Source organism: Balaenoptera musculus, chromosome 5 (genome assembly GCF_009873245.2).
Source record: "Balaenoptera musculus isolate JJ_BM4_2016_0621 chromosome 5, mBalMus1.pri.v3, whole genome shotgun sequence".
Classification (NCBI taxonomy): Eukaryota; Metazoa; Chordata; class Mammalia; order Artiodactyla; family Balaenopteridae; genus Balaenoptera; species Balaenoptera musculus.
The window spans coordinates 38,324,390-38,338,930 of NC_045789.1; the positions used below are offsets into that span (position 1 = coordinate 38,324,390).

The 14,541-nt window shown below is 39.3% G+C and overlaps 1 protein-coding gene across 9 annotated transcripts in view; it reads right to left on the reverse strand.

Annotated features, from left to right (window-relative positions):
• Positions 1-659: 659 nt before the first annotated feature.
• The window catches only part of AFF1 (AF4/FMR2 family member 1), a 207,076-nt gene continuing 193,194 nt past the window's right edge, over positions 660-14,541 (reverse strand). For 8 of the 9 annotated variants that reach the window (XM_036852590.1, XM_036852596.1, XM_036852592.1 and 5 more), the window contains 5 exons: positions 12,379-12,515; positions 11,702-11,773; positions 11,137-11,277; positions 9,015-9,238; positions 660-6,009 (listed from right to left, as the gene is read on the reverse strand). In XM_036852590.1, the coding sequence (XP_036708485.1) occupies positions 5,888-6,009; positions 9,015-9,238; positions 11,137-11,277; positions 11,702-11,773; positions 12,379-12,515 (696 nt within the window). In that variant the 3' untranslated portion in view covers positions 660-5,887. The remainder of the gene's footprint in view (positions 6,010-9,014; positions 9,239-11,136; positions 11,278-11,701; positions 11,774-12,378; positions 12,516-14,541) is intronic. The other variant, XM_036852595.1, reaches the window with a different exon arrangement.

Genomic DNA, 14,541 nt, shown 5'->3' on the forward strand with positions numbered 1-14,541 from the left:
GCAAACAAATTGAAAATAGGCAAATTTGGTCACTGTTGCACCTGGCAGTTGATGTTAAGATAAGCAACACTGGTGGTATTAGGCTAATTTGTGATTGAGGTCTTTTCTTTTTTTTTAATTATTTATTTATGGCTGCATTGGGTCTTCGTTGCTGCGTGCCGGCTTTTAGTTGCAGAGAGCGGGGGCTACTCTCCATTGCAGTGCACGGGCTTCTCATTGCGGTGGCTTCTCTCACTGCGGAGCACAGGCTCCAGGCACGTGGGCTTCCATAGTCGTGGCTCACGGGCTCTAGAGCACAGGCTCAGCAGTTGTGCCGCACGGGCTTAGTTGCTCGGTGGCATGTGAGATCTCTCCGGACCAGGGCTCGAACCCGTGTCCCCTGCATTGGCAAGCGGATTCTTAACCACTGCACCACCAGTGCAGTGATTGAGATCTTGAAAATAAAGTGAACACAAAGATGAGCTACCCTCTGCCTGCCCCTTTCCCACTTCAACAATAAATACATACTGTGAATAAGGGCAAATTATTCCATGTGAGACTCTCCTTGGCTGTACGTGGTAACTACATATAGCAATTTTAGGAATTACTTTATTCAAGCAAAGTGAAAGCATGGATTCAACGCCAATGATTTCTCTAAATTTTTATTAATTTTTTTTTTTTTTTTACAGCTCCATCCTCTTGTGAAAAGTAAAGAATCTGAAGACGAACAAGTCAATTACATGGTTTTTTTAAACAGCAATTAATCCTTATTACAGAGAACAATAAACAAAAGATCTGTGGCACGGTATCTTTGGAAAGATCTTTTGCAAATTTTTCTTCTAAAAAAAGAAAACTATAATTCTCACAGATCACGTATGTCTCTTTCAAAGGACTGTACAAGGCAGCTAAATTTTATTCACAAAAGCCCCAAGTTTCAGTTCCATTGCTGAAGTAGATAAAACACATGGAGTCCCCCTTGTCTGTGCTGCACATCTTCCCACTGAGCGCATCACTGCTTCCCTATCCTACCTACAAAACCATTGTGTGGACTAGATAGCTGGCACGTTATTACACAGTAATTAAAGAAAAATTCATATTATTTTAGAGACAGACCAGTGATCTTCATTTATCAACTGGACGATTTATTCTTTTTTAAACAATTTTAATAATACCAAGATTTGACTTTCCTCTAAAGTTATAAGAAAGCAAAAAATATATAATATAATATAATATATAATGGTAATAAATAAAAAAAAGGCAACCCTGCTCAGGTATCATCCAAAACATGATCACATTCAGGAGAAGAAAAAAAAAAAAAAAAAACCAACACAAGATTTGGGACACACGTGTATAAACACACACACCAACATGAACAGTGTATACTTGGTATCTGAGGAGGGGATGTGCAGTAATTTTAACAATACATGTTGATGGCCTGAACAAAAGGCGAGTACTGCCTTTTGTTCTTAAACAAAAGTTAATTAACAAAAGTTAATACTGCCTGTATTCAGCATCACTTAAACATCTACTTGTAAGCAAAGCAAGTTATCTTCCTTAGGTCAGCCACTGCCTGGTCTGACCAGTGCAGCTCGGCCAGCCTCGCTGTCAGTGGTCTTATTTCTCTGTCCTTCCAGGTCGATACAGTAATATCTAGGCTCCCAGGGAGCTGTAAGTTTCCTTCCTGCTGTCTTGGATAGAGAAATACAGGCACTTCTCTACCCAGCACGGTACCTGTTGATATCCAACACACCGCGAACAGAATAGAGTGGCTTTCCCCAGGACAACAGGAAATTTACAGCTACCTTAAGAGAAGTGGTAGATGGGTGCTTGTCAACGCCTCGTAAATACGAACTAAAGAGCATGGCCAGTGGTCACAATTCGTTCTCGGATTTTCGGTGACTGACACAACTGGATTGGATATTTGAGGTGTATATGGTAGAAATACCACTTGCAATGTTTGAAGGAAAATCCCCAACACCATGTTTGTTATTCTGCCACTCCGCCTCCCACAAACAAAATGACAAAAGTATAGGAAAAAAATCTGCATCCACAAATTCTAAGTAGGACCAAAAACAAGAGGCAACCACTAGAGCAAGAGAGAAAGGGACCAAGTACCGCTATAATCCTGACACCCCACCACAACCACAATGAGGAAATCTCTACATCTGTGTTTCTAAAAGAAGGCCAAATATTCTCGCAAGATTTAAATACTGCTCATCAGTGGTAAAGAGTGTAGGAGATGAGGTGGCAAAGTTTTTCACAGATTTTGCGTAGTGTCTGGGCAAACAAATCCTTAAGAAAAAGTAGAATCTGTGTGGGAGGTAGGGAATCAAGCCTTATTTGATTCATTTACCTAAAGATGCACAAATACACCTCAAACTTCATGAAGCAGAAGAGAAAAAGGTGCAAGACCCACCTAACATCTCTGAAAGCCATGACAAAATGAATACAGCATTATTCCAAAATTAGGTGTGGTCAACAAAGGCACAATAAATATATCCAATTCAGCCAGCCTCTTTGTGTGTGTGTGTGTGTGTCTATGTACACACACATTTCCTTTCATATATCAGAGATAAGAGTTTTATTCATTTTGGAGGGCACAATGGTTTGTTTTTGCTTCTAAAAATTACTGAACAGGAATCATAAAAAAAAAATAGTAAGCTCCTGATCCTACTAACGTTAATATTTAAGGTACCAATTAAGGCAAGTTTTCAGCCAGAAAGGGGTAGTTTGTTAGCTTCTAAACATCCTGAAATCGGGAATTAAAGGATATAGAACAAGGGAGATAAGTGTGGTCCAATTTGTCTAGGGGAAATAGCTAAACATTTTGGTCAAAACAGATTATAAAATAAAGGTCCTTTTGTTCAAAAAAAAAAAAATCAGATGCTTTTCCCATTCAGTATTGTGATTAAATCATAGCATCAGCTAAGTCATTCTCCTGTTGTAGTTCTGGTCCTGATAATATGCCAGCTGGACCCTCCCGCTCTTCTACCACAGCTGGCATATGGCGGACGTTTTCACATTCTTAACCCAGTGTAATTTGGTAAATTTCAGTGAAGTGTTTTATCATTGTTTATCAGGGCCCTTAGTCTAGCTAAAATCTTAAATTCAGTGATTCACATTTTAATTACCTCCAGGAAGGACAGAAACATTCAATATTTTTTAAAGTAAAACAGTGTTCTTCCATTTCCTAGTAGAGATAGACACACACACACACATGAAACTGTAGTGCCAAAGGCAAGTTTTTTACACTCCATTTTTACTCAAGATGTTTTATATTTGTGAAGTGTGTACTATTACGGTTGTTGTAAGAACTTCACATATTCAAAGGCTTGATTTTATAATCTAGTCCTTTCAATTATCTACCTCAGTACAAATTTTGCCTTTGGGAATTTAAGCATGCAGTGGAAAAGTGCAAATGATTTTAAAATCCTTTAGATTTCTATATACAACTGTAACAGTGAAAAGACCTTATGAACATTAAGGATTCATCAGCCACTACCCTTTTACATACTCTACTTTAAAAGTAGCCATTAAGAATTCTTTTAGGTAAAATGCATTTTGCAGTAAGAATCACAAATATTCCATGATCAAAATAGTACAAACTGATCTCTGCAAACGCATTAGTTTTTTAAGGGACAAATAAAATCTTAATATAAAGGTCAGGGAAAAAACACACACACACACACAAAGAATAAGGCCACTGAAAAAGCAATTACCTCTTTTAGAAATGGCTGAGAAACTGACTTGGAAATGTCTTCAGTCAGGGGGACACTGTGGCTCCTGAGAAGACACACGCACTCAGCACGGTGTGCATGGATCAGAACCTGTCCTGAAGAACACACTCTGGTGTCCTGTCTCCTACACAGAAGAGATGGACACACAATGCCACAAGCAGACAACCTACCAGGCAATTACTGTTCATTTAACAACAGGCTGCTTTTTAAACAAGTAGTTTAAAAAGGACCATGGCTCTGCTTTAGAACATCAGTAAATGAAATCAGTCCATCAAGATCGCACATCAAGTTCTTATGCTCAGGTATTACACTACTGTTGTAATGCTCTCGCTTTAACCTAAACATGAAGTAACAGACCTCTGTCCTAGCTAGTGATAACCAAAGAACAGGCTAGATACTGTAAGACAGTGAGGAACAGCTTCACACAAACAATTCATACTGTGAAAAATAAGCATCACTCCCATCCGCTACACATCCCTTTTATATAGTTACCAATTACCAAGAAAGTTCTTACATTCATCATATGGACCTTAGACCTCTTCATCACAAATAAAGATGGTACTCCCTTCTTCACTAATAAACATGACAATGTCAAACATGCTTGGTAGGAAACAACACGTAGGGGGCGGAATGGGATGAAGGCAGAAAAATAAACCAGTTGTAGCGTTAACACTCACTCCTCAATTGTAAGAGATGTGCAAATTCTACTTCTAAAAGGGATAAAAAGAATTGGCTTCTAAAAACACTGCACTCAAAATAATGCTTCCAATAATAACCCTCAAAGTTTCAATGAAAAAAATCTGTGCTTATGGATATGTGGGAATTCTGTTTGTTTGGGTTTTTTCCCCCCCACTTTAAGTCATTCAAAATAAACTTGGTTTAATGTATAGAATCTGGCAATAACAACTTATGGGTAGGCCACAGTTCCTCTTCAATCTAATCACATCTAGTTGATTGAGAACACTCTGGACTGAAGGCATGTGGTGACTTTTTTTTTTTGAAAGTCTAATAAACCACCCCAAATCTCCACAGCCTCTCAGGGAGTTAATTTCCCCTAGACAATCAAGGGCTCTCAAAGTCTAGTTTTGCTATAAATATAAAGTAATTTGTAGCAGAAAAATATAGCCTCTCTAAGAAGTAGATTTCATTTTTCTTTGTTCGCTGACAAAACTCTGAGTTGGTAGACAACGTTACCACATAACTGTAGACCACAGATCAGCACCTCAAATTCCAGCTCTACTTAAACAAAAATTAAAAAGCACTTCAACCATCTGGTCATGGATAAATGTTGGTTTCCTTCTTCCCCAAAGTAGAAAATGCAGAGTACAGTCAATGTGACTGCCTTTCTCTGGAGCAGGGGGTGGGAACGGCAGCGCCCAGTCCTCCGTGGTACATGGAGATGGGGATGCGGATGGGGATGGAGACGGCTCCCCTGTGCGCTGTAGCTCCTCTCTCCCCCAGCCCGACGGGGCCGCCTTCCAGCACAGTAACGGAGAAATCAGAGCTGGGTTGAACGTGCAGTATCCAGGCAATGGGGGGGTCGGGGGGTGGGTTGCCTTCAATTTTATAAATTAGGACAATACCTGGTATTATCAAAGCCACTGTTCAATGGCAGAAAGTGGGGTACAGTGGAGTCCTTCACAACTTATGTTTTATAGATGACCATTAGAATTTATTAAACAAATATTTCCCCCAAAACTTAAAAGAAAAAAAAAAATCACCCACAAAACCCTACACCACAATTCACTGTTTAAAAAAAAAAAATTCCTTCTAGGAATGAACTAATGTGGCTACTGAGATGATGTGAATTTGCTTTCAGAGTTGAAATTGCTCCTCCTCATTTCATTTGCATCCTGCTGGTTAAAAAAAGACGGAAATGTTTCTAGACCATTCATACGCCCACTCAGGCTACATTGCACTTCTGTCCTTTAGGAAGGAAAGGCAAGATCATCTCTGAGGCCAGCCTCCTCATTTCTGCTTCTACAAAAACATCCTGTCCAACCAATGATTCCATAGTTCTTGAGTTTCAGTGAACAAATGTCCTGGCCATCTCATGGTGCTTCTCTTCTCAAGTTTGGTATCCTGATCAGACAAATGTCTGGACTGTTTTGAGGCTTCCAACGTGCAAAAAAGTTCCCAAGGCCTGGAAAAAGTTCAACCTGGGCCTCCATTTAAGGTGTTTTGGTTACTTGTTTCAGCCGCTGAAAGCCCTGTCTTGTATAGCGCACCAGGTCCATCAGACTGCTGTCAAGGGCCAGGGCGCACACACCTGTGCCAAGCTGAGCAAAGAATTCTGCAAACAAAGCAAGCCCAACATGTAAACACATGTGCACACACAAAATAAACGTGAAAACATAAAAAGGCAAGGCTCCAGAAACTACATCCCCACAGTATTCTGTACGTCATCTAGCAGAGCAAAAAAAGAAAAAAAACTTCACAATCTACTGTAATGGTTTGCTAACTCTCCACATCCCTCCACTAGTCTAAAAAGGGAGGAACTAAGTTTGTTTCAGAGTTGACTCCATAATGCCTGACACAGTGGCTGACAGTGGAAAATACTCAATTTATACTTTTGGATCAATGGACACATGAATGAAAATAAACAAATAAAAATACTCAACATGTTTAAAAAAAAAAAGCATCATTAGTTTGCTAAGAAAGAAAACAAGGTTTGAAGAGGCTGTGAGGAAAGTAAGTGGCCACAGCCAGCTGGCCGACTTCTTCCCTATAGCCAGGAAAGAGCATGTCAAGGCTTTAATCTGGTATTTACATATAAGCATTTGCTCAGTGGTCACTAGCACCGACACCAAGCAGTTCCTCTAATAGGTGCTTGACCATCTCCTAAACCTTGGATTTCTCCAAGGGTCTTCTTCACAAACAAGACCCAAGAATATTTACTAAGCCATATTTCCTATACTGTTGCTAACCATCTTTCTTAACATATACTGAAAACAAGCAATAAACGCAATATTTTTTTAAGGATTATGAAAGTTGTATTTATTCACGATGCTACACTTATTGCATTCCCTTAGAAAAATAGAGACTATTTATGTACCCAATTTGCACATATAAAACTTTATATAAATTATGTGTTGCACATAAAGGCCTCTGGTACAGCTAAAATCCTGACACTACAATTTGGGTAATCCTGCTTCAGGGTCTCCAGTTTATCAAGTCTGTCCACAGAAAATAAAAACTGAAACTACAGTCAGTCTTGCTGCTCACACTTAGAAATTATTTTAAATATAATAAAATAAAATTTTCAATTACTCTAAAACCCAAAAAAGTAAACTGGAAGGGGATACATTTTGTTACCAATTTCAATTTAACAGTATGACAAATTCACACCTTATTTTGGCTGGGTCTTTTTTTAAAAAAAAAAATCACCTTAGTTTTGACATTATCCTTCTAAGTTGTGGCTGCTTCAGAAGGTAATTTGTCAAAAATATTTACCAAACAATTTTAATAAGTAATAATAATATTCCTTTTACAACATGGTACAATAACATCTTAAGGCACCAGAAAATACTAAATGTCTTTGGCTATATAACTAAAAGGCCATTCTTCCAAACAGAACAGGGCATATTCACCTCAGAACCAACTACAGAAACAGAAAGCATAACAGAAATATACCCAGAATTTAATGAGAATTTGTGTTCCTTTTTTTCCCATTCTACCCATATAATAAGCAAGGAGAATGCAATTTACATAATCTTCCCAGATGAGACTCAACAGCACTTCAAAGATACCCAAACTAATGTTATTTGCAATTTTCTTTTTCTTTTAACTTGTTTGCTTCCTTTTAAGCCTTACAAGTGTAGAAATTATAGCTGATAAACAAAAGTCACAAGCCTCACAAATGGAACTATAATATAAAAATAAATCAAATGAAACATTTATTAATAAATGAAGCCTATTTTATTACTTCAAGTGTTAATGATAAAAAAACTTCTGCACAGATGTTGCATTTAAAAAAGTGAAACTACATACTATGTTTCTAGCTTGGTAAACAGATGAACCTGATGTCTTTGAATGACATAACAATTGAGCATTGAACAGTACATCTTATGAAGACCTGTAAATTAGAGAACTACTAGCTTAAAGTTAGTGATTATGAAACAAATGTGTGTTCGTAGTTTCAGCTGCTTTTTTCTTCCTCAGCCATCAGGTGCTCCATCCATTTTACATTTCTGGGTTGAAGAATAAATGCAGTATTTTAGGTTATGCTACTTCCCATCTCAAATGTGGTGTGCCTGGGGACAGCCAATGACTTTCCATCTGCATTTGCTTAGCCCTTTTGCTAGCACTTCAGTTCAGGGTGAAATAACGATACCAAAACTTCTGAAGGGGCAAGGTGCTAAAGCCACTTCTGATTTAATTTTGCTAAGATCTAGTCACAGAAATCTATCTCCATGCCACAGAGCTCAAGAAAGAACTGTGACAGCATGGAGAAAATGTGAGAAGAGTAAACAGCTGCACACTTCCTTTTCTTCAAAACACTGAACAGACGGTGGGAATGTGAGTTGGTGCAGCCACTATGGAAAACAGTATGGAGGTTCCTCAGAAAGCTAAAAATAGAACTACCATATGATCCAGCAATCCCACTCCTGGGGACATATCTGGAAAAAACTTTAACTCAAAAAGATACATGCACCCCTATGTTCACAGCAGCACTATTCACAATAGCCACGACATGGAAACAACCTAAATGTCCATTGACAGGTGAATGGATAAAGATGTGGTACATATATATAATGGAATACTATTCAGCCATGAAAAAGAATGAAATAATGCCATTTGCAGCAACATGGATGGACTTAGAAATTATCATACTAAGTGAAGTAAGGTCAGACAGAGAAAGACAAGCACTGTATGATATCACTTATACGTGGAATCTAAAATGTGGAACAAATGAACCTATCTACAAAACCAAAACAGACTTGTGGTTGCCAAGGGGTAGGGGAGGTGGGAGAGGGATGGACTGGGAGTTTGGGGTTAGTAGATGCAAACTATTACATATAGAATGGATACACAACAGGGTCCTACTGTACAGCACAGGGAACTATATTCAATATCCTGTGATAAACCATCATGGAAAAGAATATGAAAAAGAATGTATTTATGTGTGTAACTGAATCACTTTGCTGTACAGCAGAAATTAACACAACATTGTAAATCAACTATATTTTAATTTTAAAAAAGAAAAAAAAAAAAAGGCCAAAACACTGAACAGAAAATACAATGTTATTCCCCTCCCAATCCCCATGGCCCAGTAATAAACACGACAGAACCATTTACCTTTATTCTTCCTGGTAAGGACCTCAGCCTGTTCCCAAAGATCAAAGGCAGTAAGGACATGGGAAGTAATGGTGACATAGGAAGATGTCATGTTCTGGATGGTGACTGGGGTGCTGATGGTGGCGGGCACGCCCCCGCTCCCCACACCGCCAGCGCCTGACTGGGATCCTATGGAGCTGGCTGGAGACGGCATTGGAGAGAGGGGGGATGGTGTGCCTGTGCTTCTGGAAGGTGGAAGAAAAGAGAACTGGTTAATCACCTGAACTCCCAGATCACAGATCTCCTGTTTCTGGAACTGCAGTCCAAGTCACAAGGCTTCAGTGTGTACTTGCCAAAATGACAATCACTTCTAAAATCACTTCTACAAGGTCAGAGAGGCACCCTTCACCTTCAGTATCCTGGAAATTTATTTCATAAAACACAGTGGGATGGGGCCCTCCAAATGGAAAAAGTAACTGGAGAGACGTAAGGTGTTCTTCACTGGACATAGAATCAGGTAGGCAAATCTGTATTCCAAGTGTATCTCCCAGGCCCTTTACACATTTTACTCCCTTGCCTGGAATCCCTTCTCTCCCCAACCCCTATTCCAACTTCTCCTAGGAAGACAGTACTTCCCCTGAGAAGATGGTCCTCATCTCCGATATATTCATTCTCTCATCCACTCAATAAACATCACTGAGCTCCTACTCTGCAGGTAGCACTCCTCCAGACACTGGGGATACATCACAGCTTCCTTTCTGTCACCACTTGAACTTGTCTCTTTGCATTTATCATACCTCATTATACTTTTCTGTCTATTCCTTTTCCTGCCTCACAAGCACCTCGAAGGCAGGGACCATCTCTTCCTAATCTCTGCACTTCTAGCCCTTAGCACAGGAGGTGCTCTGGATAAACACCTGCTGAGCCCATCACTGACTGAACAGAGGGCAGCCCACGAGGAGACTGGGCGTCAGGGGGACTCACACCGTGCTCTGTGTTCTCCTAGTGACTGCCCACCTGCACCTGCACGCTCACAAGTGCCTTGATGCGGATCAAATGAGAAACACACGTGAAGTCACTCAGACGTTAAGAAGTGATGGATATGAAATGGAAAGATGGGCCAGCAGCAGTGGCCTCGTCACATAGTTACATCTGCCCTTGGGCTTCATGAACTCTAATGGATCCTAAGCGTCCCCAGCAAAAAGTTCACTTTGAAGAACTAGAGCAGAAGCTCCCCGAGGGCGGCAATTCCTGTCTGCTTTGTTTACTGCTGCTTCCCTGAGCCTAAAACAAGGTTTGGTACAAGGAAGGTGGCTAGCCAGATGGTGAAGGAGTGATCTAAAATCACGTGACTGACAACCTGTTAACTTAGAATAATATCTCAGAGGTAGGAGTCATGAAAATTTTCAGAGGTAAAGAAGTTGCTTCTCAATCAGGACTTTCTTTTTTTAAGAGAGGCCATATGGGAATCTCTTCTTTTGAATGTGCTGGAAATGGGGCAATCTTCTAGGTGATGTTCTTAAAATAGCAAAACTCGTCAGAACTGGGAGCTTTTCAAGGAATACGACCAAATTAAAAAAAAAAAAAAAATACTAGGCAAGTACCAAAGGGAAGAAAATTCTATCTTCATCTTAAAAACACCCGCACAAGGACTCTGTTTTTCGACAGCTTATGGAACAGATGAGCAATTTCAGTTCACAAAATGGGGGGGAAAATTTAGCTAGAGATAGCTGTTTTCATTCTTAATATCACTGTTACAGACCCTGGAGAAGGTAGGAGGGAATTGGTTTTGGAAAGTTCTTGTTTACTGAAACGCTAAGACAACGTGCTGCATAGAAGGAGAAAGGACCTTGGCTCTGGTTCTGCTGGCTCTGCCTGTTTTGCATCGTTGGGCATATCTAAATATCCTCAAAGCTCTAAAATCTGGACCCTAGATTCTATGTAGTTATCTTTTTATGTTGCCCAACCAGCAAACACCTTGATTTCTAACTATTCCTCAAAAAGGTATAAATGTGCTAATGATTTCAGTTGAACAAGCAAATAAGCACATGGATGTAAACAATTTTTGAAACAAAGTCACAGCAAGAGGTAAAGAAAGAACGAACTTAATTTTGGAAGTTACTTAAATTAGACTGATCATTACCTTGCGATGCATGGAGAAGGTGCCTGGGCAACTTTGGAAGAAGTCTTGAAGAAGTGTTCGTTAAGAGTACGGGAATACTTTATTGCTATATCTTTTTTACAACGAAACATAGCCATGTTCAAAATGGACTGGCAACGCATGCTGTGAACATAAACATAAGTTGAAGTGAAGCATTAGCTCCGATTCATGAGTATCACTACTACAGAGAGCAAGCCACCTAACCTTTTCCCTAATGTTCACCCTAATGAACATACTGGGTTTTCCTCATCGACGCGAGAAAGAATATCGAGAATCTCACTGCACTGTTCACACTAGCGTCAGAAGTAAATACTGGTGAAACAACACAAATATACAAGGATATAACTTAAGTCACAAGACCAAAGTCATCAGTAAAATGGCAGTAGATGCCATTTCAATAATAATTAACCATCAGTGGGATTAACCCCTTGACCACACATCCTACCCTTTCTGGTAGTGATTTGCTTTTCATGATCATTTTCACTTTAAGAAAACAGATATGCAAAAGCAAATGTAATACTATTTAGACAAAGAAAAAAATACACACCATAAAACAGCAAATATTTTCTCCTGTGTTGGTGTTGTGGCATCCGAGAAGGATTTTAATGACATTATGAATCTATAGGAAAATACAAGTGTACATCAGGTTAAAAAAAGGCAGTCAGAAAATCCCAGACACAAAGATATCTTATTATGTTTGTTTTGGTTTTATATTGATTTTTCCTGAAGATGTGAAGACATGACAGCAACGCAGAAGAAAAATGAGGCTTTAGAGCAACAATTCAGGCCATTCAGAAAATCAGGCGAGGACATGCCTTTTCTCTGACCTGTCCACCTGCTTGAAACCAAGTAGACTTGTATCCTTACTGAGTCCCCTCCTGAAATGCAGGTAATAAACAAAGACGAGAGCTTCAGCTGAGATGAGAGGGCATCTGATAAGAAAGTAAAACTGGAAAAACCAACCCTCCCCCTGAAGGGTTTGGCATTTCACCGTGCACTTGGCAAAATGATGCAGCCCAACCCAGTTGTTCTGCTCTAGCACTTCGTCTGGAATACATTTTTAGTTCATGACCAAAAAAAAAAAAAAAAAGTTTCTGGATCACTAACTTTTTTAAAGACTCCCCTTTGTTAAGCTGTCTTCAGACCAAAGTTCAAATGGATTAAGGCAATAAAGGTAAGGACAGAGAAGTACTTAAAAGGAAGGCAAAATGAGTCTGCACTTACTTGATGAGGTCTAGGGTTTCTGCATAGATGGAGCAAGCCGACTTGGACGCTGGGCTTTCCAATTCCATGGCAATGCCACACTCAATAAAGGACAAGGCAGCTTCCAGGTACTTAAAAGCCTTCCCAACCTTGTCCGTCTGTGGGCGAAGAACAGGGTCACTGTTAAGCCTAACACGAACTTTTACTTAGTTTCTCACACACATTCTTTACAGAAACTTCCCTCCACTGTCTTAATTTAACTATGGCTAGAGAGAAGTGTGAGAACAAACAAACTCAACATAATAACCAAAGCCCGTCAGCTCTGACCTACTGAGAATTTTCTTTTACTAAAAATTCAGTAGGAAAGAGACAACAATCTTGTAATAAGACTCTACTCTCAAAACCTTATTAAAGTACATATTCAAACTAAGGCACTCAGTACATGGTCCCCTTATTACTAGTGTGCAATTACCCATCATATGATTTTCCTGGCAAATAGGTTATTCCACACAACTAGAATAATGCAGACACAGTTTCTTTGTACGTGTTGAAGTTTATCTTATAATAAGTAAAAAATGTTATGGTTTACAAGCATCTTAGATTTCATGTTGAACAATAATCTTTTTATGTATTTTAGAGCCCAAAAGGTCATCTCCTCTGGGAGTCTGGGTTAAGGGCACAAGGCTATCCCCTGGGCCAACAGGGATAAAATTTCATAGTCCCTTAACAGGAATGTAGAAATATGAATGCAATCAGATATTGGTGGTCATCTAACCCCAAATACATATTTTGTCACTTACGCTCTTCTCACTTGGTGGAATTCAGCCAACTCGACTGAGACTGTGCCGAGTCTCACTACATATGAGACGTCATATGCAGCACACATTGTAAGAGCAACTGATCAACATGACATTTGCAAGGTTGTAGTTTCTGCTAATGTCTCTACTTTGATATGTTCAAAAAGAATGAATGAAAACCATAAAGGTGCAAGTGGAGTGTAAGGAGATGGTGACACATCAGCAAAGAAAGAAGGTTTGGCAAATAAAGATGGCTACTAATTTTAATTTTTAAAAATAACTCGAGGGACTTCCCTGGCAGTCCAGTGTTTAAGACTCCGTGCTCCCAATGCAGGGGGCATGGGTTTGATCCCTGGTCGGGGAACTAAGATCCCATACGCCATGCGGCATGGCCAAAACAAAAAAAAAAACTTGCTTTAAAAATATTTTTTCTAGAGAACCCAGGCTCAGAAAATTAGTGACAGAAAGAATAAAAATCAAATCAGCATGTCCCAAATAATCAACAGTATAGGGCCTTATTGGTTTGCTTCACTGGTGCAAATTTAACTCTTCAAGTTTACTTATTCAATACCATCTCCTTCATGGGATTTCCAAAATTTATATTGGCCTTAGGGTAGAAACAAAAGAAACTATATTAAAGCAATTTGCCAGTATCCACTTCCTTAAGTATTTTGTAAAGTTAATAATGAAAATATTCCTGTGATAACTCTATGTATCTCCTGAGACAGGGTTAAACTAGTAGAGTTCTAATTTCCTTAACAGTAAGTAAAGTAAGAAAAGAGGTGAAATACACTACTCTATATTCAGTTGTGCACTTCACTATCTGGAACGCAAGATGGTCATCTTTGAGACATTGTGCAAGTAAAGGAGAATATTGTGAAGAGGCTGGCCATTCAGGTTTCTGTCCAAACTGGCATATTTTGAGAGTGGAATGAGCTAACATTACTTATTAAAATGGGATGCAATAGCCATAGGAAGGTAGAAAGAAGATGTACATATGCATAGATTAAAAGCAACACAAAAACAAAGTTCCCTGGAGTATTAATCTTGTCTGAATAATGAAGGAATCTAGTGCCCAGTGTCAAGATAAGTTTTTGATAACTGGCTGACAAAGTACTGAATATTTACTCTTTCTCAAAAATCAAAAGATTCATACAGTTCTAGCAATAGCCTTGGAGAACTGAAAGGAAGAGGTTAGAAAGATACCGCTGTTTGGTGCTATCTGAGGCATCTTAATCTGACTCAGGTCATGCTGGTACGGGGTCACTTGAGAGACAGTGTCTAATTTGTCTTTGACTCTCCTACAGCATCCAGCATGGTAAGGACTCAATCAACATTTTACTCCAATGAATGGGGACCTGATAAAAGGGTCTCGGCCCAGCCCTTC